General features: G+C 36.0%; 1 protein-coding gene across 3 annotated transcripts in view; it reads left to right on the top strand.

The window, feature by feature from the left end:
- LOC145678665 (uncharacterized) overlaps window positions 1-27835 on the top strand; it is a 203779-nt gene that overhangs the window by 164356 nt on the left and 11588 nt on the right. For all 3 annotated transcript variants that reach the window (XM_081749049.1, XM_081749048.1, XM_081749050.1), the window contains 3 exons: window positions 5468-5726; window positions 19467-19562; window positions 26792-26955. In XM_081749049.1, the coding sequence (XP_081605175.1) occupies window positions 5468-5726; window positions 19467-19562; window positions 26792-26955 (519 nt within the window). The remainder of the gene's footprint in view (window positions 1-5467; window positions 5727-19466; window positions 19563-26791; window positions 26956-27835) is intronic.

Consider the following 27835-nt stretch of genomic DNA (forward strand, 5'->3'; position numbering starts at 1 on the left):
CGTTTTTGTCAAAATTCGAACCAGGGGAGTCTAAGGGGGAGGAGGCGTTTATCGGGACATGTAAAAGTAGTAGAAAATGACAGATATTAGTGTCGAATTTATAGTTTTTGCGGTCGCTGAGATCAGTGGTGAAAACTTCGATTGCATTAACTTCCAAATTCACCCCATTTCGCTACGTGTTGGGGGTCACCGGGGGGTACCGAGACATGTAAAATTGCCCAAAATGACCGATATTAGTGTCAAATCCATAGTTTTTGTGGTTGCTAAAATGAATGGTGATACTCCCACAGGCACTGACTTCCAAATACAGCTCCCATGCGAAGAATGGGTATATTCAGCGAGTTGATAATAAAATTCTACATACTGTTATTTATTATTATTATTATTACATATTATAACAAAAGCATATACATTTCTATATTAAACTCGGAAATGGTAGAAGTTTAGTACTACTTCCAGTTTCAATATTGATCTCCATAAACCAAAAGCAGTATGAAACATCCATCTATTGCATCTAAGAGTTAAAGTTTTACTACTTGCAATTTCAGTATTGAATTCACATACTTCGGGAGTCTACCGTAGTGACACATGTGAAACGAAACTCGCTTGTTTTTTTCCATTTCCTTTAGACGTTTTGTACTGGTTTGAATTGAGTGTTTTCAGAAGAAAAGCAGGTGTTCGTTTGTTGGTAAGAGTATACAATCATGTTAAAAAATACTGTTGTCCATACTTAATTTTTGAGAACTGTATGAATGGCCTTACGTAGCAATAGTTCGCGAAACTATTATCAAATTGAGTGAGACTCTCAACGAAGTCACAAAGAAGTTTATATTCTGTTGTAATAAGTGACACAATAATATAAATGCCAGAATAATCAGTTCATTTTGATTATTTTAGGAGACGATTTTCTGCTATTAATGATTTCGTTCAAATTTTATATAAAATATTAATTTATTTAATTAGAAGTTTCTTAAAGACAGTAGTTTCCTCATTATTCACGGAGAAATTAAATGTCGACTAAAAGCAGGGAATTCGTGTTACTATTCGGTTCAAAATCTCTTGTCGTCGCGAATTCTGTCGAGGAATTTGAAACTTAAAATATACAAAGCGATAATCATGCCTGTAGTTCTGTATGGCTGCGAAACATGGTCACTTACTCTGAGGGAAGAACATAGACTGAAAGTATTTGAGAACAAGATCCTGAAACGAATATTCGGACCCAAGAGGAACGGGAATGGGGAATGGCGGAAACTTCATAACGAGGAACTACATAATTTATATGGTTTACCCAACATTGTTAGGGTCGTCAAGTCTAGGAGACTTAGATGGGCGGGTCATGTAGCTAGAATGGAAGAAGGTAGAGACGCTTTTAAAGTCTTGAATGGAAGACCAATCGGAAAACGACCATTAGGAAGACCTAGGCGCAGATGGGAGGACAATATTAAGATGGATCTCGCAGAGATTGGAATACAGAGTAGAAACTGGATGCAGTTAGCTAAGGATAGAAGTCAGTGGAGAGCTTTTGTGAACGCGGCATTGAACCTCCGGGTTCCATAGGCCATAGAGTTAGTAGTTTCCTCATTGAGTAAATTCGAGAAAGGAAGATGTTTCACCCAAATATCTTAAGTACCAAACTTCTTCATAATACAGCGTATAACTAAGAAAACCCAGATCCAATATTTATATATTTAATATATATTTTGACATTAGAATTCATTCTGTAAAAGCACCTTACCTTCCTAAATATACATTTTTAGTACAGTACGTGTTGGAAAATATAGGGTTATTCAAAAAGCGCGCCAGTTTTATTACATCAAATTATGAACTGTATTTTTTCGAAACACACTAACAAAATTCATAAACATGTTCATCACACATTCCCTCAGGTATGGTGAATGACGTCGGATTTATCGTCGTCAACATCACGAAAGGGCGTAACTCAAAAAAGTGTATTTCTGAAATAAATCCATTGGAGCATGGGTAACGGTGGTATCTTGTTGCTCTCAAATCTGCATGGCTCAATTCCCATTAGTGTCGAAATTATAAATAAAAAATAGAAAGACATATCTCATAAAGAGGTCAGCCTTCAGATCACAAAGAGGCGTAAATTAAATTACGCCTATTTGTGATCGTGATTTTTTTCCCCAAGACATTGCAAGTTGATTTACGCTAGCGGATTTTTAATTTTATTTTTCCATCAATAAAGAGTTTTAAGTTTGTTTGCCGGTACCAGGACAAAGAAAGGCTTGCTTATTCAACAATATACTTTTTCTGTATGTGTGCATCTTGGTTCAAACAACGTCGCATGTAATTGTTCGAAACTTTGCGCGCTAAGTTGTTGGCAGTTCTCTTTCAAGATTGCCGTGATTAATCCAATGTTGGTAGTTCATTTTGAAGTGTTAAGATGGATGTTGTAGTGCAATGGAATGACGGATCTAAAAATGTCGTTCATTCTTCAGAACTACGTTGTGTGGACAAATAAAACTAGTTTCACAGCTAGATCATTAGTGAAAATGTGGTATGACGGAAAATGGTATAATGGCTATGTGTTGAACACTGATACTGCCACAAATTCTTTGCAATTGTCATGTGAGCTAGAATCCCAAGACAGTTCAAGTTCGTGGTCATCTGCAGATGATCTTACATTGATTCCAAATAAAGCTCTCTATTGTAGTGATGCTGTGCCTTCTGTCTCCACATATCCAGAAAAGGGTGAAAAAAGCCCAACGGAATGTTCAAAACTCTGTACGTTATCTGCTACTTCACATCTGAGTCTCAGTTAACTGCCACTTCAAGGAATTGTCGTAACCTTTGTAATACAACACCAATACTCTACAGAGAAGAAATAGGAAGCGATGAATATAGCTGGTGTGAAACTGGTGGTCTTGAAGATGAATATCCATCTTACATGGGAACTTGCAGTGCGAAAATGTGCGATGAAGATGCTGTAAGCACCTGCGATCAGTGTAAAAAACATGTTTGCTGCCTACACCTGCAGAGAACCTGTACCCTTCACTTTAATCAATCACCTATGATGCTCACAAAACAAATCCAAGGAAAACAAGGAAACGTACCAAAGAAGAGCACAGAATCATTAGGATCACTTCTGAAGTATCAGCTGTTAACATTTAGAACGGGTACTTCGTTAAAGATTCACCCCGAGAAAAATGTAGTTCATTCTTCAGAACTACGTTGGGTGGACGAATAAAACTAGTTTGACAACTAAACATGAAGAAAGTAAATAAGGAATTAATTGCTAAGCACTGGGAAACCACTAAGTTAATACAATGAATTTAGTGCCACAGAGTTGGTACTCGATGCATTGGAACACTTTACCAGAGAGATGGGAGAAGAAATTCTGCTTTCAGTGATGAAGAAACGGAGGAAATACATCATTTTAGGGTCTGAGAAATCTCCAACTTCAAAGGGAATACATCACTAGACATGTTTCTTCTAATCCCAAACAGAAGACAGCAAAACATGAAACATAATGACAAATAGAAAAGTAATCGCTTTTATTTTCTCGTTTTGTGAACGAATGCAGTGGACAAACTAAAAATTCAATTGTCGCTGGAATATTTCTGTACGCATTGCAAAACTTCACCAACATTTATTAAATCTGTATTTACTTTGGTCAGATTTTATTTTCATTTAGCTTTTGCTTCCAATGGAACCAAAACTAAATGCAAATGGTAGAATCTAATTTACCTTGGAGTAACATAGTCTTATTAAAATATTAATTTAATTTACAGGATTTCATGAAGATCGATATCCTCTAAGTCCCATAGTAGAAAACATAGTAGAGAATTGCTGACCCCACTTAAACTTACAAAATTTAGTAAAATATTACATTTACAGACAATGGCAAAACTCTAGTAAACATAGGCGATGACTCCTTAACTTTTGAATGTTACTACTCATATAATGTTTAAGAAAATTGATTGAAGTTCAATTCCCGGTAGGATTACACGTTTTAGCCCAGGACACTACATTAAGGTATACATTTTTGTTTCGTATTCTTGGTGCTCACATAGAACGTTAAACTTCAAGTGCGAGGATAAGGCAATAAGTATCTACGATCAATTTATTACTATTTATTACCACGAGAGTACAATGTTTTTATTCATATCATTTTTCAACATAGTCACCCTGCTTTTGAATGCACCTGGTCCACCATTGCACAAGTTTTTCGGTACCTTCCGAGCAAAAGGGTTTATGGTTGTGCAGCAAGCCACAAATGCACCGCTTTTTTCACCTGTTGATCGGAGCAAATCGACGGCCTCTAAGAGCATTTTTAAGTGGATAAAACAAACGGTGAGATCGGGGCTGTATACAGATGCTTCAACACCTCGAAACGCAGCGTCTGAAGAGTTTGAGCAGTGTGGGCAGCAGTATGTGGACGTGCATTGTCAGTCAATAAAAAAAAACGCTTTCTGACAATCGACCTTTGCGTGTATTACGAATTATATGCTTCAACTTGCTTACCAGCATATTACTGTACCGTGTACTGTTTATTGTTAACCCCCTTTCCAGCTAATGTTCCAGAATAAGCCCTTGTGAGTTCCAAAACACTTTGAACATCATTTTCCCTGGAGAAGGTTGACTCTTGAATTTCTTCTTGACGAGAGATCCTGGGTGCTTCTATTCTATGCTCTGGCATTTGCTTTCTGATTCAAAGGGAAGAATTCACGTGTCATCTCCAGTGATGATTTGCCTAAGAAAGTATTTACCTTTGTTACCGTAATGATCCAGTAGGTGCTGATAGATTCTCACATGATTTCGCTTGTGCTCTTCAAGTTTTTTCGGAACCCATCTCGCACAGACTTTGTGAAAGTTGAGTCTGTTACGCAGGATGTCATGTGCAGAACTATAACTGATCTGCATATGGGTTGCCACTTCATCAACAGTTACTCGTCTGTTATTCAGAATAAAGATACGAAATCGTTCAATAATGTCATCAGTTGTTGCTGTAGCTGGACGCCCTGCTCTTTCCTCATCCTTCTCTCTCGTTCGACCACTTTTAAACTGTTTAATCTACTTGTAAACACTTACTGTGTTGAAAGTCTCCTATGAATTTCCGCTCCGAATACACCTTCAGAGCACCAAAAACGGATGACATAACGCTGTTCTTCTTTGGTGTACACAGAGAGTGGCGTGGCCATCGTTATTTCGCAACAGCGCAAAGTGGACTGATGTGGTCGCTGCAACCTACCACAGGCGAAGCCACCGATGACACCTAGCGTCTGGTGAGCACACAATGCCGTTGAGCCAATCTGAAAAAAAAATATAGAAAAATGTTGCAGTTACTTATTGACTTACCCTCGTAGTTGTGTGACAACAAGACAGTGATTTTGTTTAGTACATGTTGATTCGTTTGATTAGTTATAAAATATTAATTTCATTTTGATTGGTATAAGGTAATATACTGTGAAATGTTGAGAATTATTATTATTATTATTTCAAACAGCAAAAAAGAGCCTCCGTCAGACGTAAGTGAAGGTGAAATTGAAGATGATGGTGACACCCATCCTCTGGTTCAGGTTCACAAGATTAATCCTAATGAAATCCCTGAAATTCCGATGAACAAGTTTCTCTACCGTGGAGATGGAAAAAAGGAAGAGGATCGAAAGAAGGAAGACCTGGAGAAAAGAGAAAGAAGGCGCAACAGACAAAGAATAAGAGGAATCACCAAAAGTGGAAGAATCATCAAAGGAAGAGGAGTTTTTGTAAGTAAATTTATTGCTTATTCAAAATAACCAACTAAGGTATCAGTACGTACTCAATTATTTTTATTTTCATTTTTTTCTTTTTTGCTACTGAAAAGTGCTCGAGTTGAAACAATTTCAGTTTCAGTTCTGACGCTAGCGTAGCGATGAAAGCAGCATGAAATTAATTGCAAAAATTCCTGTGTCAATAACGCGTTCTGTGAACTGCCACCGAAAGCATCTACGAAAATTTACCTTTAGATGTAACAGATTATTTATTCTCACGTTGGTTGAAAAGTTCCTTTGTAACTATGAAAATATATCCTGATGTATTAGCTTTAAAATTATTTCTAAAAATATTTGGAACTGTGCAAATTAATTAAGAATTATACAATAGAAAATTGTATATCTGCGTGATATTATTATAAAAATTTGCTATGGCATTCATTGTCTGTTGATTGTCAATGTACTCGAACATTATAACTTTTCTGTTACTTAAAATTTAATAATTATTCATAAAATATTGTTTGGTATTAATATTGATCTGCATAGTTGAAAGCATAAGTGCTCATCCACCACGAAATTTTCTTTGGAATACTCATATATAGAGCAATTTGAGTCAAATTCTCGATGCAGAATGAACGTAATTCTGTGTACGTTACCGAAAATTATATTCAAATTGGTTAGTTAATTTCGAAGTTATTGGTCAAAGAAAGCCTAGCCTTGGAAAAGCACTTTGGACGGTATACTTCGAATTATTATTATTTTTATTAAAAAAGAAAACTTAATGCGTGCATATGATATTGAATATTCTTGAACCTGAATAGCGCCCTTTCCGTCCTTCGTTTGACTTCTTTTAAAAACAGTATATATAAGATAGATAGATAATCACAAGGGCACTATTTACAGGGTGAGTCAAAAGTCCCTTACCACCCCTTATATAATGAAAGTGAGTGTAGATAGCTGGAATTGGTTATTTTAGGGACACATTAGGCAGAGGGGGAACTTTTATTATATGTGTTAGGCGAACGGCCGCCATCTTGCTATCCAACATTTTAAATCTCGCTCTAAAAATTCAAATGGTAACGGGGTCATGTGATATATATATATATATATATATATATATATATATATATATATATATATATATATATATATATATATATATACGGTAGAATTTTAAGAGGAACTCTAGTTTATTATTTTATTTCAACAGTAGTAAGTTTGTAGGCTATACAAGGTCCTGATTTTAAGCCACTTTTGATTCTATTGTTTATTTATTTCTTCATATTTCTGGGCATTACCAGCATCCATGGCCTTAAGCTTGTCACGTATGAGGAATGATATCCCTCGGGGATCACACTTTCCGGGAAGGTGGGAAAGGAAAAAAAGGAGTGGAAAATGAAGGAAGCAGCTTCTGACCTGTAAGTTAAATATCACCCCGGTATTTGCAGTGTGAATGACGGAAACCAAGGGAAAAATCTCACTCAGGATGGCTGGCGTGAAAAAGCTCTTTTCGACAGAGTGCCCCAACCGGGAATCGAACCAGGAATTGCTCGCATCAAAGGCGAGAACGTTTTCAACTACGCGGAACTACTATTATTGTTTTTAGCTCCGGCATAAGCATACGGGAGCGTATAGCTTCATTATATATATATATATATATATATATAGTGTTTGTTTTATTTTTGGATAACTACTGACCAGATCTGAAAGAAATTCAGTGGACAAGTAGCCCATCGCCTAGAAATTAAAAATCGCTGTATATGTTAACCAGGCGTGTCAAAGGTAGGTTAGGCTCGACAACAGAGGATGGGTTACACAACTTTGCCGCCGGGAGTTCGGATCACCTTGGCTTTTTAAAATATTTAATTATATCTACATATAAATATTTGATGTTAATACACGAGGTAGTGGTGGTATATACGAAAATGTTTCGAGACCAGTTCTGTAACATGCCAGCAGATGGCAGCGCAAGGCTGCACGCACAGGTACAATCCGCGGCAAAAAACCTGCAACATGAGGATGTAAGTTTATTGTGAAACTACGCCTAACAGCACAGGGAACGAACATAACGTCTAAGTGGAACGAATCTCGCCAGGATAAACATCGGCCTCCTCCCGTGCACACTTATTTTGGAGCAAGAGACTTCGTCATTTCACAATAAACTTATATGCTCATGTTGCAGGTTTTTTGCCGCGGATTGTACAAGGAGCACCGTCCTTCATAAGTCAGTGTGTCAAGAGACATCGTCCTGTGTATATCGGGAGCTGTGTACCTGGTGCTATTCTGACCATGTGCGTTACCACGTCTGCGATTTCAGCGTGGACAGCAAGTTAGAACAACGAGCGAACGTGAAATTCTGTGAAACTGAGCAAATCCGCCACAGAGACGCTTGACATTCGGCAAGTGTACGGCGATGCTACAATGAGTCGTTCGAGGTGTTTTGAGTGACACGCGCGTTTTAAAAGCGGAAGAACATCACTTCACTGGAAGACGACTAGAGATCAGGATGACCTTTAACGAGCACAACACCCGAAAATGTCCCAACAATTCGGCAACTTGTGCATGATAATCGTCGGAGAACAATGTATAACATTGTTGCCATTGTTGGTGTGTCATACTGAACACTGCAGAGATTGAATATGCGCCGTGTTGCTGCCAACTTCGTCTCCAGGCTGCTAATTCAGGAGCAGAAGGAACACCGTGTCGAAGTCTGCAAAGAACTCCGCCCTTCATGTCGAGGATCATTACTGAAGACGAAACTTCGGTGTTGCGAGTACGACCTTGAGATAAAGTAAGAGTCTTCACAGTAGAAGAGACTATTTCCACGACCGAAAAAGGCGAGGCAGGTCTGTGGTTCGACCAAGTACATTCATAATCTTTTTCGACATTCGCAGCATTGTGCATCACGAATTCGTTCCCAGGGACCAGACCATAAGTTACAAATTCTTCTGCCATGTTTTAGGGCGTTTGAGGAAGGACATTCAGCGTAAGTAACCGGATCAGTAGCCTACAAAAAGCCGACTGCTCCACGCAAGCTGGTAGCCAACCCATACTCTAAGGAAGGTCCGGTAGAATTTAGGGGGGAGCCGATCCAACCATATTACAGTTCTTCACCATATTATAAGTTCATTCGCAAGCCTACCGTGAAAATTTTAGGGGGGCAGTAAAAATTTAGGAGGGGCCGGTCCCCTAGCCCCCCTGGATACGGGCCTGGCTCCACGACGACAATGTACCCGGTTACCGTGCTCTCCTCATACCAGAATGAGTTTCTCACCAGAGAAAGATGATCACACTTCCGCACCCACCCTACTCGCCTGATTTGGCCCCTGAGGACTTCACCATCTTTTCGAAGCTGAAGATCCGGCTCAAGGTTCACCGTTTCCATTGCGGAGATCCAGCGTGAATCGCAGAAGGTACTTGACACGCTTTGAAAAGAAGACTTCCAGGACACCTGTCGCAGAAACGCTAGGAGCGCTATATTGCCTTGAACTTCCTTTAGATGATGTAAAGAACTATGGTCAGTTAAAACTATAAAATGACAGCCACTTACATATGGAGCAAACTTTTGGAGTGCAAAGCGTAGCGCAAGTAGTTCAATTTCGGTCGTTGTATACCCTTTCTCTGAACTCTTCAGTGTACGACTAACACAATGTATGACTGCTGGTTTATCCACAATAGGATTAGGTTGCCACAAAATGCCAGAAATTCCAGACAACGATCCGTCGCATTGTATGTAAAAGAACGATCAAACTTAGGGTGATTCAAACTAATATTCTCCATAATACAAGCTTTCAGTTTGTAAAAACTCCTTTCTTGTAGAACACCCCATTGCCATGGAATTCCCTTTTTAGTTATAGAAAATAAAGGTTGAACCAATTCGCAAACCGAGGTATGGATTTTCTGAACCAATTAAATAACCCTAAAACTTGTCAAGTTTCTTTCAAATTTGTTGGAGCTGGCAAATCCTTTATCGCTTGAATTTTTGATTAACTGAAACACATTCCTTGAGCATCTATTGTATACCCTAGAAATTCAATAGAATTCTTAAAAAAAAAAAAAAAAAAAAAAATCTAAATTAACGAACTAAGAATTTCTTCAACAGGAGGATATCTAACTTGTTGTAATTTTATGTGTTTATTTAATTGTCTCAGATCTAGCACTATTCTCAGTCGTTTGCCATCTTTCTTAGGCACAACATGTTAAGGATTTAAATGAACGCTTTGTGATGGCCTTATTATATCATCTTGCAGCATTTGACTAATTTGTTTTCTCACTTCTTCTCTAAATCTATATGGAATGATATACGGCTTCGGTACAGTATGATTTTCGGTATCCACTTCAATTTCATACACACAATTTTTCCAACATCCAGGCCTTTTAGAAAATACATTTTTATGATTATAAAGGATTTCTTTAAATTAAGATACAAAATTTCCATGCGCTTTATCAATAAATACATCCTACAATTACATCTACACAACTGTCAAAATGATGGTCTCTATTGTCCGCAATAGCCTCTTCATCCTTATGATTCCCGCTATCTGTCTTATTATCACTGCCATTACTTATACTTAAAACAACATTATGCGTAAGGAGTTGACATTGGCAAGCAAAACTATCGCTGACTGGAATCAAATCCTGAATAATTTTATCATTAAGATTTCGTATGGAAAATGTCCGGTTCTCATTCTCAGTTACTCGTAATTGAGTAAGAAAATCGAGGCCCATCAATACTTTTTCATTTAATTCTTTTATAACCAACATAGGAATGGAAATTTCGTAGTCTTGTATAGTAATTGCGACTTGTGTCTTTCCCATGACTCTTTTCTTATGCTTACCGGTATAATCAATTAAAATTAGATTGTCTATCTTTTGCAATCTAGGGTTAGAATATTCTTTTGTGAGTTCACACCGAAATGTGAAATAAGTGTTACAGATGCGCCAGTATCAATCAGAGCTTGAACCGGGATATCATTAACTTTAACAGGTATTTTAGCTGTACTAAAGGTAAGAAAACAAATCATTATCAGGTAAACACATATCTTCTACACATCATCAAACATCCATTGGCAGTTACGTAGAGAAATATACTGAAGCTCATTACTATAATCTAAGGCTTTAGGAATAGTTTCATGTATTGGAAAGCTATTCACAAAATTCCCATATAAATTTAAATCACTATAAGTTTTGGTTGCTAACATTTAATGGATTTGAAGCATGGTCTTTTAAATTTAAATTACTGTTTTTATATTCTTGCGAATATATTGCTGACGTGGCATTAACCCGTTCCACGTCAGCCGAATCTAGTTTAAATTAGCATTTGCAAAAGATTCGATTAGGTTACATTGAATAGCACAGTCTTGAGTACAGTCCTGTGTGTTATTTACTTCAACAGTTCTTTGGTTTCTATTTTGAAAATTTCTGCCACCTAGGTAATTATTACGAAATCTGGGAGTTCGTGAGAAATTAATTCGATTATTTACATTATTTCTAAAAACGGTACTATTATTATTTCTATTTCTTCTGAAGTTAGGTTCTGTCGTGTTGTTGTTACGAGTAAATCTAACATTACCTCTCGTACTATGGTTACAATCACCTCTAACATTGATATTTCGAACAGGAATATAGTTAGCTTGATTTCTATTACTATTACCTGCAATCTAATCTGACTTACATAATTTTGAACAATCATTATTAAATGATTGAAATTCATGCATTGCGACGAAATCAATACTTCCTGAAGCTTAAACGGTAGCAATATTCTATTGGTACGTGATTCCTGCTGGTAGGGATTGATTTGTTTCAAGTCTTATACGCTGAGATTACAAAATCGGTAAGGCTTTTATTGACTTTTGGATCAAAACGTTGATTCCTTATTTGGGCATCTCTGTCTGCTAACATAAAGTCGTTCTCGAAATTAGCTAACAATGCATTTTTAAAATCGGAATAGTTACGCAAACTACCTCTAATTGCTTTGTACCATACAGAACAAGGTGGTAAGAAAATATGCAGTAAGATTTTAAGGAAATTAACCTTATCTATGCCAATTAACTCGCATTATTCCTCAAATTTCTCTAGAAACGTACTCACTGGGATGTCCTCTGATCTGCCACTGAATTTCACGCGATTATTATTATTATTACTAAAGTACCGTAGATGTCGTTTTACGTGCGTGTGATTCCTGTGACGTGATCTATCTTCATTGTCAGTATTTGAGATGGTGTCCTCCCTGTCAGAATAGACTTCGGATGAGTTGTTGTCTTCTTTGCAGTATCTTGACTCAGGTCTCCTATGTTCATCATACACAACATTAAGGGTAGGATCAGGATTACAGTTGGCCGTACTGATTTTCTCCTTAATAGGTATGAATCTCTTCTTTCAGTCTTCGAATTTGATTGGCATGTTCGTTGACTTGTGTTTCGACTACGTCAACAGTACTTCTCACCAGTGCAAAGCTATGAATGATTTGTTCCATCCTAGTGTCAGTTATTTCCAATTTCATATTTGTTCCAATCTGGTGTCAAAATTGGAATCCATTTGTTCCAATATTTGCTGAGTCATTTGTTCCAATCTGGTATCAAAGTTTTGTGTCACACGTTCCAATTTGGTATCCATCTGTTGTGTTGCTTGTTCCAGTCTGGAATCCAAATTTTGTGAAACTTGATCCAACCTAGAGTCCATCAGTTGGATTACTTGTTCCAGTCTAGAATCCAAATTTTGTCATGGAATTCATCTGCTGTCCTAGCTGTCGTAAAAGACCAATCACGTCCGATGAATTCTCAGTTGTTAGAATATTAATGTCTTCAACTCCGGTACTGGTATTCATTTTATCTCTTCGATATATTTTTCTTTTATTACATAGTAAAATGTACTCCGTGTTGCTGAGATCGTTTACTAAACTTCTGACTAATCCCAAGGTTCCACGGTCTCGGCACCATAAAAATATATAACGTTAATTCTTTTGTCAACTATGTTACATTACCTGGTTCTAAATGTTTATACAGTTTACAAGATTATCTAGAATAACACAACACAGTTATACACTTTCAGCATATCTCATTTGTCACATTAAAATATTATACATTCTGAGTACACAAGATGGTTCTTCGTTACCTCTATCTTTTTCAGTTACCATAACAACGACGTTAAACAGATAAACATGTCTCTCGATAAAATACAAATATTTAAATTATTTCTTTCTATTTTTTCTTCTTCTTCTTAAGTGCTTGTGCTTTTTAAATAACACTTTTTGCTCGAAAATATAAACAATACTTGGAAAGAATATACAAAACTATACATTACCGTTGTAGTACCATAGCTGGGATGCCGCTCTGTATTGCAAGTTTTTTGTGTGTTACCATCTTTTGCGTAAATACAAAATATTCTGTTGTAGTGTCTCTTGGTGCAAAAGAACCAAGAGAAAAGCCAGAAAGGTATAATTTTATGAATTCCGTTATCACATAAATTAAATTCGCTATTTCGCAACAGTTATGTCATAGTCATTTCATAATAAATACTGGCAACCGTCTGATCGTAGTATATTTTGCAGCAAGCGTTTTGACAAGATCATAAACTGACTGTAAAGGCCAACTACTAAAAACTAATGATTTCAAATTTCATCAATATTTGAAATTTATACAATTATATGGAGAGAACTAACTCCGTCTAAAAGACCTTTGACAAGAAAAATCACTCGAAAAAACTAAATATAACCCCACTTTTGTTATTAATAATAATTTTAACCAAGTCAGTAATTGCACGATTCAAAATCCTAATGAGCCCACACAGAGTTGCACCCGTAAACAAACATGACAACGTTTGCACTTAAACAAAACCAAACGCATTAATCATAAGCTAATAAGTAGAGAAAGATTATTACTAATAATTACCACAATTATAGCACTAAAAGAGAAAGTGAAGAAAAAAAGTGTGATAAACTTAATAATGGTTATTGAAAGCTTGAATCTGAGGTATATTTTTAATATGGAGCAACACAGGCGTTCGGTCAAATAAACACGTTGAGTGAGCTTGGTATTTGGTACTGCGACCTGGGACAAAGTAAGCGTGTTTGCATACGATACCGACAAAATCGGCGGAAGTCCCGATAATATCGTTGCCGGTGATGAGCGAAGTAATCGATACACACAATACTGTAGGGTTCCGCATGTCTACACGTCATGAAATAACCACGTGTGAACTACATGTGTTAGTAATAAATAACAACAAACAGACGACGGTCCCGAAGAGGAGTCGATCACCATCGCCAACAGTCGGAAGGACGAGAATCAACGAAGGAAGCCGACAAGACAGGATAAAAAGGACCTGCACGCCTCGACCAACATCAATCTTCCCGGATTGATCAAAACACCTAAAACCTCTTTCTCACGACGTACGGTCACCGAGAGAGAAATACCTAATCTACACCCCTCTCACGACGCTTGGTCACCGAGAGTACCTCACCTCAAAGCCCACGACGCTTGGTCACCGGGCTCCTATCTAATCTTACCTAATATTAGTGGAATTTCTTATTATAATTTGTGTACATAAACTTTACAATATATTCTGCACTGTTTCTAAAACTCTTCATATATTTATTTATTTATTTATAATAGGTTTCAGATACAGCACTAGGCCATTTTACACTGAAACATTTTAAAACAAATAAAAGTAATAATAATCGGGAAAATTGATTTTTAAAACAAGAACTGAAAAACTACTGAAGAGGTGTGGAGGACGGTACAAAACTTAGAAAAAATACGCCTAAAGATGTTTAGATTTAACAGTGCCGTTTTAAATAGATTTCGTAAACATATTATTTTCGTTTCGATGAGAATTGATGCTGTGGTACATTGCAAACTATATTAGTTTTAATTTTTGTTGAAACACTGTTACATATCGTATGTATGTATATTATTTTGTTTTCCATGCAATTAACACTAATGTCATAGTAGATTAAATAATAAGATTCGAATTAGTAATTTTGTTTTACATTGCTCCGTACATACCTGTCGTTTCTCGTTTCTTTTTGTCCATGAACTCTAAATCCTCGGCAAGGCTTGCATAAACTTCTCGCTACACCTTTTGCTTTCCAATTCTTCCTTGAAAGACTCTGTTGTCTTATCCCATATGCAAGGTCTACATTCCACAAGTTCAATAAGGGTTAAAATATCGTATGGAAAAATTCTTCCCATCTCTAAAATTCTTAGCAAAACTAGAAAGGTAAGAATGCAATAATACACAACCTTTTCACCCAGTCACTGTAGCTAAACTGCAGAACTCTTATCAGATAGCCGATCTCTGTACAAAGAGGGGAGGCAAAACTTGAATACATAACTTTGGTCTTTGTTTTCAATTGCCATTTCACAAATTCTTTTAAAAAATAGGGGGGGGGGTAGTTTTGGATAAGGATGGGCACGAGTCGAGCTAAAACTAGACTCGACTCGAAACTCAAAGCGAATTCGAGTCGAGTCAAAGGTACTTTCACAATTCGAGTCACTATTTTAAGGTCGAGTTTTCAGTCGAGTTGAATTTGAAAAAATGGATCGCTTGTTCAACTCGTTTTAACTCGTTTTGAAATCATTGCGTGATTAGACTGGAAAGCGAAAGCGATGAGAAATGTAAGCAATAATGTGGATTGTTTTTAGTGTTGCTCACGAGATGATAGTTTTAGTGTTGCTCGCATCTCGTCTCATCTCTATTAACGAGACGACAATGGATTTTTATAACGAGACAGCCTCAAATGTCGTGAGCACCAATATAAGTATATAGTTTTTATCATCAAGACTGAGACCTGAATGGTCGAAGTTTTGAGCCCAAGCAGAAGCTCAACCTGGGTAGTGATGTCAACCGGCTCAGCTCGGTTCAACTGAGAGAACAGCTCGATTAGGATGAGCCACCGACTCGGTTCAAGTGAGCCATTGGCTTGAGCAAGGGTGAGCTGTTGGCTCATCTGGATAGTGAATGAGCTGTGAGCCAAGCCCCTCGAGCCGTTGACAATCCTAAACCCGGGCCGAACACTTTTGAACATGTTTGGCGGTGTCCTATACTTCTAACAGTTTGTGGCTCGAGCTCGAATACTTGCTCCACCGGAATTCAAACCCAGAACTTCATGAATGATGTTCTTGCCTCCTATACTTCACGGTTACTGAGGTCAGCAATCAACTAGTTTTTAGTATTCAATACAAACCACCTGTCTTTTCATGTTTATACACGGCTTTGTTAATAATAATAATGTTGTGGTGAAATACTAGTAAGTAACATTGATAGTAATTATATTGTCTATGTAGGATACTTGAAGAAAGTACTTGGAACTACACACAGCATTTGGCTCGTTTTGGCTCAATTGGACTCGAAACTCGAGTCAAATTCGAGTCGAGTTAAGGGAAATTTCTCGAGTCGAGCTCAAATATGTCTGTTTCGACTCGAGTCCAGTTTCAATGAAAACTCGCTCGAACTTGCTCGTGGCCATCTCTAGTTTTGGAAGTGAGAGAAAAGATCTGCGACAAGTGAAGCGTGGAGTCACATCCCTGTTGAGATCACAATCAAGAAAATGCCAAATGAGTCACTTGCCTTTGAGAGCTTTGCAAAGAGTGTTTGATTGTGCTTGTTTCGTTTCAAAATAATAATAATAATTCTACTTTGACTTGTCAACAAATATTTTATTCAGTCATTGCTTATTGAGTGATCTGCACACAATTCTGATGGAAATAAAAGGAAGTGATAATAATCAGGATTTTTTCCATATGCGTATGTTCACAGTGTATCAAACTTTAAAAATTATGCTTAAATTAATTTCCAGAATGTAATAGAATTTAAATGCATTAGTAGATTTAAAAAGATACAATCAAAGAGAAAGAGAGAACAAAAATAAAAAGGAGTAGAAAATAATCAATGGAAATCTGTTATCTAAATTTCCTATATTCTATTTGATGATAGCTATTTAGAGGGAAACTAGTACTCTTCAGATTTCCCACATTTTATACTTTATTTAATAAAGGGAATTTGCTACTCCAGAACAGAGACTGTAAAAAAAATAATAAGCTATTCCGGAGTTGATTGTAGGACAAGATAATAATAATAATAATAAGAAGAAGAAAATGGAAACAACAAAATTCCAAAGACAAGAAACGAAACTAAAATACTTCAGCACGTTGTCACTCACTCTCTTCACCTAAACCACTGGCTGGCCGACATTATCGGCCGCATGTGCATCCAATCATAAGAAAACTACCCCTGACAAAACCGGTGTCGGCGATATCGGGGGCTTGGCCGATAGCATCTGCTGTGTCGGAGGATCGGCCGATAATGTCGGTGGCGTGTGCAAACTACGATTTGAGTACATTGAAGTCGATTCCACCGCCGATTTATTGGCGCTTCCACCGATATTATCGTTGCCGTGTGTATACGACCTAAGTCCCTGCCGGCTTACGACTTCGCTTATGATGTACCACTGCTTACTATTCTCAGCAGATCTGCTATTAAATGCTACATATATACCTGTACCAACGAAAGCTCTATGGATCTCATATCGCAGCAACTGTTTGATTTACATACGTTTTTAGGTGATCAATAACCGAAAAAATATTAATTATTGATAATACGGCTATTTGACCACAATTACAATATCTAAGATTAAGAAATTCTGTGTTATTGCTTTGTACAGGAATTTCTGTTAGGAAATGTTCTGTAATTTCATTACAAGATACCTTGTATTTATTTTTATATTATTCATTGTTCTAGTTGATTAGGAGAAAAAATATATTACTTATGTGTCATCGTTATCATGTTTTCTTTGTCTTGTTTTTCCATAAACATGAGAAAGTTTGTATGGCTAATTACATATCAGGAAAAATTTCAATATATATATTATTTATTTTCTGGGAAACCGGGAAAAGTGGGCATTTTTTCCCTTAAATTATGAGTTGATTTTTAGTTTAACGTCTCGTTAAGCAGCGAGGCTATATGAGACGTGGACCTACTGATTAAAGTGGAATCCGAACCGCATGAGTTCCCGCCGGGAATCGAATCCGGGTCTCTCACGCCAAAGGCGCATATGCTAACCGCTTAGCCACGAAGGAGCTCTCCCTTAAATTTTATTACCATCCTGATAGTTATATTGTGACATTCCTGTATAGGAAAGGGACTTCTCTTTCTATTTTTTTCTTTCTCTCTCACTCACTCGCTCGCTGTACGTAGTTGCTTGGAAGCTATGTTGAATGTTTTGACGTTAGAGTCATTTGTCGCTAATCCTATATAAGGAATGGAAATCTTTCATACTAGACTGGCTTTGCTTATTCCGTAGAAGGATGAATCTCAATATAGGGAACTGTGAGAGGCTTGCGCCAGGAGTGCCGGGCTTCTCGAGTTAGTCAAGTTTTAAGATTAGATTGACATAATAAAGACAGTCGTGATAATGACTGTAAGCATTTAAGATAGGATACATGTCCCATATGTTAGAAATAGGCATTTTTCGTGTAGAGATTTTTTTTTTTTTTTTTTTAAATTTAGATTTGATTGTGAATGATAATGATTTTACGTCCTACTCCGATTTCGGACACTGGATGTTATGATCTTGATAAGATTCTTTAGAATGTTCTGGTCTTTAGGAGATCAGTGGTAAGCTATATGTTTTTGAGTCCTGGTATCAGAATTCGTTTTGTTCTCCAAGGAAGTTAGGCTGTTTAGAACGGTGCATTTGACCACTCTGGTTCCTTCACAGGCGTGTTCTGCTCATCGAAAGCTATCGATTGCAATAACTCTTTTAATAAAATAAATCTCAATAAAAAATTCAAATAGAAACTACGGAGCTTTTTGATTTATACAAAAAACTTAAATCGTGAACTTATAATTATGTGTTGCAATATACCCCTACACATTTAGTTAATAAAGAGAGGTACTCCTTCTGGGCTAAGAAAGTTATCTGTGGCCTATGAGATAAAGGGGCCAGACATCTGAGCTATGAATCTGTTAAGATTCGTTTTTCATAATTGTATACGATTTTCTGATCAATTAAGATCTTTAGCAAATTTAAGGAAAATTAGAATGAGATAAGGGATGAACTAGCGCAGTGAGACAAGAAAAGTATTTTTTTAAACATATTACAGTTGTTTGATGAATTGACGAAACATCAAATTTCCTCTTAATTGTGAATCAATTCTGATAGCCGAATTAAACTCTTTAGTTGACCTCAGGCAATATTTAGTTTTCTTATAAGATAATGTTTTCAAAAATATAGGTTGAAGCTATTTTTCTTGTTATTAACGTCCAGAGGGAAAGAAAATTTTACACATCCAGTTCTATTTCAGATACTTACTCCGTATCATTATCTCTAGATAGTATTTGTAGAATGCATAAGATGTTTCCTACAATCTTTCAAAGCTATATTTCTAGTCTGTTTCTCTAACTTACTATTAACAGAAACGAATAAGAAGCTTTTAATGCAATTTTGAAATCTTTTTATACATAGCAATAAGTTGAATTGCTTACTTAATTGATAAGTACACCAAGATTTGATTTTTCAACAATAGGTGCTGTGGATGAATCAAGAGATGAGTCAATATGGCTGTTGTACTGGCTAACATTGGAAGTGTTAACGTGGGTCCATTTTATAAAATTTTATTTTATTTCTCATGATTACATTCTTGATAATGTCTAAAATACATGTAATTTATATTAACTCTTCAATTATTGTAAATATGTTGCTGTTGTGTATAAGAAAACAGTATTCAATTAATGTCAATTTCTTTTATCTCATAGCGATATAGAACGCCGTCAAGAAGTCGCTCACGAAGTGTGACACCACCACATTGGCGCCAAGCTCAAAATCGGACAATCAAACTTAGCGAATACGAGGTAATGGAACTTCTGTATTTTATGCTTTACATACATTACCGTTTATTATTAAGATAATCTATCCTTATCTGTAATCATCAGTCATGAATCTAGATTATTACCACTAGAAATGTTAACAATACTTTATACCAAAGTGATACTAATTGACGTGTACAATTGAATATATACAGTGTATGTAATGAATCCATAATTTCTCGGTTCTTACATACACGGTTTCTCGAATCCTAATTTTCAATCCATCCCTCCGTTCCAGTTCTTTAATTTCTGGGGTTCCATCTTGTCGAATCAAAAAGAAAAGGGTTGAACTACTTCTGCACTGTTTGATTAGTCGTTTCACTAATTACGCTAGGTAAATTGACTAGATCCTGTCTAACAAAAACGTTACCAGTAGTTTGTAAGGTTAACATTACGGTTACTGTACAGTTAAATATAAAAAGTTCTGACATGATTTGATTCAACAGTTATTCTTTAGTCTTAATATTATTGTATAACTAATCATATACTAGAGTGAGTCATAGAATTCATTCGAATGTATAATATTACTTCTGTTACATGCTCTAGTGCAAGACATTCCTGTTAGATACCATTAGCTACATCAACAAGGTTGTGTTTGCATCCAGACAAACAGTGAAGAACGCCACATTGGGAAATGTTGCACTGGAGCACTCTCTACTGTGTTCTAATCTTAGTATCTATTTCCTACAACGAATTTGTTCACACTGGCAGGTGAATTGGTGCTAGGCCAACGAAAATAAGCTCCGCTCAGTAAAACAAACCCTGCATACAAACCAAACCTTGCACACTCAAATTATTGTTTTGCTAATTTCAAAAGAGAGAGGCCACGGTGCCTCAGTGGTAGAGTGCTTACCTCTGCTGGTTCGATCTCAAACCATATGAGTTCGTGGCAAACAACATCGTATCCGCGAATTTTCTCGAGTTTTTCCGGTTTTTTTTTTTTTTTTTTTTTTTTTTTTTTTTTTTTTTTTTTTAATGGAACCCGGAGATTTAATGGGCCGCGTTTATAAAAGCTCTCCATAGACTTCTGTTCTTATTCAATTGAATCCAGTTTCTACTTTGCATTCCTATTTCTGCGAGATCCATCTTAATATTGTCCTCCCGTCTGCGTCTAGGTCTTCCTAATGGTCGTTTTCTGATTGGGTTTCCAGTTGAAACTTTGAAAGCGTTCCTACTCTCTTCCATTCTGGCTACATGATCTGCCAACCGGAGCCTCCTAGATTTGATGACCTAACAATGTTTGGTAAACCTTGTAAATTATGGACTTCATAATCATTCACTTTCATTAATTATTCTCCTTTAGTCTGTAAGCATGAACTTAAAACTAGAGATTTAGGTTCATTTCGCACAAAGATGACGTTTTGGAACACTTGATGCATACTTACGCGAGTTTATGGCCACCAAATCGGCCGAATAGTACCATCTGGAGCTTTTACAGAGACCATCCAATACAATGAACTTTATCTTGAAGAACAAGGTAATTCTTCACACCTTTGATATCGTACCAATATTCCATACCAAAAATGAATGAACTAATGACTTACCCTAATATATCAGAGAAAAATGTTTAATTCGTATTTAAAAAGAAATCATAAATAAATAACTTCATATTTGCTGTGTGATATGCAATGTTTCTTCCTCGAAAAGTCTAGCTCAGCAACTACAGCAATATTTGTCGAGATATATATATATATATATATATTTTATTCTTGTTTCAAGATGACATTTCTCTAGATCACAGTACACTGTATTGTATGAGTACCGGTATTAGACGTTAGAATAATCTCGTGTTCCCCATTCTGTATTTCATTGTATCATACATAGCAGTTTTCAAAGTCCAAAAGCTATGCAATTGCCCTCAATACAGCAAGTGAAATTTCCATAATATACTAATTTCTATCTAATTTCTATACTAATATGTCTTAGTAAATAATAATTTCTGTTCCAATATCAGTCAGAGAACAGGTCCAAAACCATATTAGAAACGAAGTAAGCAATGCAAAAAATTTAGATTTGAAGCACTCATTTTGTATATATGTATGAAAATTCCTTTCCCCGTTTTAGTAATAAATTTGAAATAGATGCTTGTGAATTAGTTGTATGATAAAAGTAAAATATGTACGCAGTCCCGGATTTAAATCTCATAGGTAACTTACGGAACCTCGTTAAGGTGACTATACCAAAGGAAAACATCACAAACAAAAATGTATTGCGAGAGGAAAAGCAGAAATCTTGGAACTCCATTCCAAAAGCAGTGTGTGAGAAATCAGTCGACTCTATGAAAAAAACTGTGCATGGCAGTTCTGAAAAATAAAAGTTGTACTGCTAAGTACTAATCTTTACATTTTTTTTTTCTTCATATGTATGGGCAAACGTTATTTTATTTTGCCAGTTGTTCATGATAGCAAGGTAGTTTGTTTTGATTTTGAAAAATAGAACCTGAAATAGTTGTTTTTCTTTTTCAACTGTGATAGTGAATCAATGACATACTGATAATTTCCCAAACCTTAAAACCAGGATGGAAAAAAATCATGATTTTTTAAATAAAATCATTTTTGTTGATTTTTTTTTATTTAAATCAAATCTTTCTTCTCATATAATACAAGTCGTGAACTGAAGAAAAAACATTAAGAATTAGTATTAAATGCTAATTATGCCATTTAAGTAAAAGTATTGGGGTTGAATTTTGAATTAATCCCCAATCGTTAACCTATATCAATCCCAAACAATGTTTCTTAACTTTTTGTAAATTATATACTTTCAATCAAGCAGCCTACAGCATCATGGTTCATACTTCATTCTCTTCGGAATAGAACAGCCTTAAAAACGGTAACATCCACATTTCCCTATCATGTCTCCGAAGCGGAAAATTTTGAGAGAAATCGGGATTTTTTTCTGATTTTTTTTTTAAATCCCCTCTGGACTCCCCTGTGTTAACGCTCAGATTTCAAAATCAACTGGGAAATAAGGGGTGTGCTAAATTTCAAGCTTCTATCTTGAATAGAAAGGGTGGGGAAAATATTTAATATAAGCTAAGAACATACCCACAATGCCGCAGATGACTCGGATGTAATATAAAAATTTCCTCAAACATATCTATTTATCCTAGGATCATTTGTACATTATTCTCTTCAGAATAAAACAGATTTTCAAATCATACCATTCAAATGTCTTCATCGTGTATCGGGTGGGAAAATCACGAAAAAAAGGATATGCCTTTTTTTACTTTTTGTCCCTCGGTACCCCCTGTTTTAAGGCGGAGAACTGAAACAAATCTGAAAAATACTAACGGGTGCACTGAATGATTGTGCAAAATTTCAATCTTCTAGGTGCAAAAGTAAGCCCGCGAACAATAATATTCCCCAGATTCCTGTATAAAACAGGATTCCAGGTAATAATTTGCTGAGATCTCTATTTATCTAAGTTCATGGTTCGTACATCATTCTCTTCAAAACAGAACAGCCTTTCAAACGGTAGTATTCATATGTTTCCATCAGAGGCAGAAAAGTCGCGAAAAAAAATTATTTTTTGTTGAAAATATCTGTTTACATTTTTGCCCCTCTGGAAACTCCTGTTTTCATGCAGAGATTTGAAAACATCTGAAAAACACTAAGGAGTGCACTGAACGAGTATCCAAAATTTCAGTCTTCTGAATGCAAAATGTATTCCCACCAAAAAATAAAAATGGCATAACAAAAAATATCTTTTTCAATATATATGACGTCATCACACCGTGTGTCTCGATGCAGAAAGCCGTGAAAGCATATGTAACGTGTTCTACAATACCTCCAGTCTTGAAAAAAGAAACGAAGTAAAAAGCTTTATTGGTACAGTACTTTTTTAATCGAATAATCAAGATTCTACCATCAACTCAAAATAGGTGATTCAGTTTAAAAGGTTAAGCATTTAAGGAGAAAGTAAAGCAATGTTTATCAAAATGACACTTTTTTCACAAAAGTTACTGATATTTGGCAGGGGCATATTTTTAAAAAATCGTAACTTGCTTGCGGCACGAAATACATAAATTTCGCCTAAAGTTATAAAATCTAAAAAAAAAAATTAGAGAGGGGATAGGACCCCTCGAAATATGCCCTATTATCTGGGAACAAATCTTCGTCTTAGATGTCGATGGTGATTTCCCCGTTGGAATAGTTAATGATTAAAAACCCAAATCCAGCGTTACGAAGAGTAGAAAGCAGGATTGCTCCCGTATCCGTTCAAAACGGGATTTTCCTTAATCATTTTCTGCGTGACACTTGTTTTCATATTATGCTGTACACACTGTACATTTAGAGTATCATTGTATTATTAACTTCCATAATCGAAATAAGAACAGAAACAGGATTTTACTTATTTTCACTTTAAATTAATTTATTTTGGAATTTGATTTAAATAAACGATTTTTAGTTAAAAAATCAAGTGATTTAAATCAATCCACTTTGCCTAAAACCTATTCATTAAATTTTAATCGTAGAAAAACAAACTTTGTAAGGGTTTCTTTGTTTTCTACCGCAAGATATATATAAAATGTCAATTTAAATGAAGAAACAATAGTTTCATCACTCATCCCATTATACCACGCATAAAGATTTAATACTAGTATTCTGGGGAGAAAGATGGTGTATAATGTTCACAAGTAAAATGTTAATCTATAGGGGGAAAGAAAAAGTACAAATCATGGACTCGGCGAGTTCTCATTTAAAGAAGTGCTTTGTGGTAGTTTTTTGGAAAAATTATTTTCAACGCCAAGATCTGTAGTATGTGTTCTTGTACTGAAAGCCATATCTTTTTCTAGGAATTATCGTTTATAAGTATGAACTAAAAGTTCAGTCAGCCATAAGTAAGTATAGGCCGGAAACTATTTGTCCTATAGTGTATTTGGAGTTGTTTAAAACTTTTACCAAGGTTTCTGTTTTGATTAACTGATCGATTGTCACTGAAGTTAATCGTCTCTTTGCAGCACCAAGACTTTTGCACTCTCATTGGAGATCGAACTAAAGATCACACACAGAAAGCACTCACATTGGCAACTTGTTATGAAGAGCCATGTTTCTATTTTAATTATATTGATTTAAAACACCTTTAAGGTTATAACAGTAAAGAAAGAAATTGTGTTATAACAGTCCTAGGTTTATCTTCCTGCTGTCCCTGAGAGGGCTTAGCCAAATTATGATGGTAGTTGGGTTTGGGTGCTATAAAGTTCGTGAAGGTGGGTTGACCAAAATGTAATGGATGAGGGTTCTGGGCCGTGTTGCACCGTGACTGACGAGTCCACCATATCGTAGAATATACTTCCCTTATCAACACAGAAATTAACACTCACGATAACTATTTTCAATGCATATATTTTAGCCTTTGGGTAATCACAAGCACATACGTTTAATACAAACAACAATGTACTTTTGGTCTATGAAATATAGGGTCAAGATTACTATTTGCGTACGAACGCGCACGCTAACGATACCGATTACAACGTACGAACGCCAATGATTCCGAAAGTTCATTCATCGAAATACTTGATCATTATTCAAAGTAAGAAACATATTCGTTCCTTTCACCATTGGGGGAATACGATTTCATTGATTAATAATTCCTTTGGAAGGGTCCTTAGATGTTTTTCCTTTGTTCCATTGCCTTCGATGAAATTGAGAAAAAAGGATTTCATCCACCATTCTTCTTAGTTGGCCGGTAACCTCATAGTGACATTTTGAGTATAGAGTCATTAAAATATACTGATGTTCATTTTGGAGATATATCGCAGTTTTACATTTTAAAAATGCACTTTGCCACTTCAGAACATATTGCTAATTTTTATATTTTAGTATGAAACATTAGAAGGTTTTACACAATTTACTGAGTGAGAATAGCAAGAAAGGATAGGCGATGCCTTTTAGTTTCAAACTCTCACTGCCCGCCTTTGTCTGAGCATCAGTGTTCCCCCACATAATGAAGGCGTAACAATACACTATTAGAATAAAAAAAATAGTTCCCACAAAACGTTAAGTTTTTAAAGAGTTGCTTCACTGATAGGAACTGATTGATTAGAAGTTGCACTATTGAAAGCACATTAACCACATTTAAACACATGGTAATATAAATAATCAGTATTTTTCACAAAGTATGCAAATTATAGCATAGAGTCCGGTGCTGCTTTTTTGCCTCGCAATTCAGCTTGTGCAGGAGGGTGAAGAGAACTAAGCTGAGCCGAGTTTTTCTTCCATATTAGGCCATACGAGGAAAAAAGTGGTTCTACGAGGTTTAAGAAATCCTGTTGTGTATATAAGGGCTGTCTAAAAGATGTATAATTATTACGTTATAGTGTAAATGATTTAAGTTTAGTTGGTTTGAATAGTAGCATCCTTTTCAGCACCGAGATAATATAACACATGGTTTCAAAACCATATCAGCTCCTACTGGGAATCGAACCCAGCTCTCCCACGCCGAAAGCACTGTGCTAACTACGTGTAGTGACTAACGAATTCAATGGAAAGTTAGCCACAATTTAATCAATAGGTTAGTTTAGTTATTTAATTTTGTTAACAGCTCTCATTAGAATCATCAGACTATATTTGGGAGATCAAAGTAGCCTTGAAGTGAAAATATTGTAAGGGTATTTTAATACCAAAAGAGAAATTTTGGCTTTCATACATTCATGTCTATTTCTTTGTTCAAAGTATGTATTAAAAATAAATTTGATATTAAATATCCCGACAAACAAGGTATTGATACATAAATTTGGGTTGCATACTCAAAAGGGCAGTTTATTTGTAGGTGAAAAAGTTATCGACATTTCAAATATCCATCAAGCCAGGGTATAACTAGGGCTCGTAAGTATTATTGATAAGTTCAATTTTAACATTTGTTTTGAGGCGAAATGAGAAAGATCTACTGTTTAAAGCGGGATCCGAACCTCTATTACGGATTTCTATCCGAGGTATGTACACCCACATAGAAAATACACTAGTTGCCCATTTGAACACGAAGACTCAAGAACTGTATTATGTAAAGCCTTTGGTAACTGTAAAACCTACAGCAAGAAAGAAGTGTTGGTAATTGAATAAAAGAAATCGTTTTAAAAAAAATGGGGAAGGCCAGTTTTTCTAATTGTTCTTTATTCATTCCCAACTCTGTGTAAAATTTTGGTCTTTGTTGTCGAGAAATAACACAATACGTAGGAATATTATAATCTTTTGAATAAATGTTTATTTTTGTAGAAAATGGAAAGAGAACGCAAGAAACGTGAAGATGAAATAAAACGTCGTGAGGAAGAAAGAAAGAAGCGTCATCAAGAAAGGGAGGCACAAGAGACTCAAAAGAGCGGGGACAGAGGAGATAGAAGAAGAAAAGATAGCAAGCGGCGAGATGGGAAACAAAAGAGGTATTACTTACAATTCAGTTCCAATAAAAAAGAATTCTCCTTTAGCGTGATTTTCCTTCTGTACGGGTTCGTAATGATGATCTCTTCGGTTGTGCTAATTGGCGGCAATTGTATTTTGAACTTCGATGTTAATACGGTTTTCTCAACCAACGCATGAGCGGCTTGAGTAGAGTAGTGAACTCAAGTCCAGCACCAGAAACTTCATTCCATGCGATGATCGTGAATATTTCGAAAGTTTCATATTAATGAATACTTACAAACACTAAAAGATAAATTACAAAGGTGAATCACTAGTCTTGAAATATTCTGGCACACGATATACCTATATTTATTACATTACAATAAAAGCAGGTTTATATTGAAAGTATAGCCCTTCGTATTAGACTGTTTTGTAGCCAATTTCCCAATTTCCTGTCAGTTACTAATGTTTCCACCACCTTCTGATTAGTGAAGTATAGTGATTTAAGGAAGTGTACCATGAACAAAGCAGGTAGTAATCCGAAGCGGGAAGCTCAAGACGATATGCTGAGCTCGTCAACTCGATGACGTCAAGTTCTTGAATTTTTTCTTGCACATTTCGAGCCGAGTGTGGTTTTGTGATATTTTTGACGTAGTGCAGCATACACCTGCTCCAACTGTTCGGAATAAAAATTAATATTGATACGACCGTTAGGAACGAACTCAAAGTAAATCAGCCCTCGTAATTTCACCACACATAGAGCAGGCCTTTATACTCGAAACGGCTCTGTTTGTCGACCGTTTCTATAAGCTAGCCGTTGTTTAACCTCTATTTTTGTACATTCAGATTTCAGAGAAACGCCCACTTTTGGACGCATGTGACGATCCGTTTCAGGAAACGTGCATCACGTGAATTTTGCAG

The sequence above is a fragment of the Thermobia domestica genome, chromosome 2, assembly GCF_964235325.1.
Source record: "Thermobia domestica chromosome 2, izTheDome1.hap1.1, whole genome shotgun sequence".
NCBI classification, from domain to species: Eukaryota; Metazoa; Arthropoda; class Insecta; order Zygentoma; family Lepismatidae; genus Thermobia; species Thermobia domestica.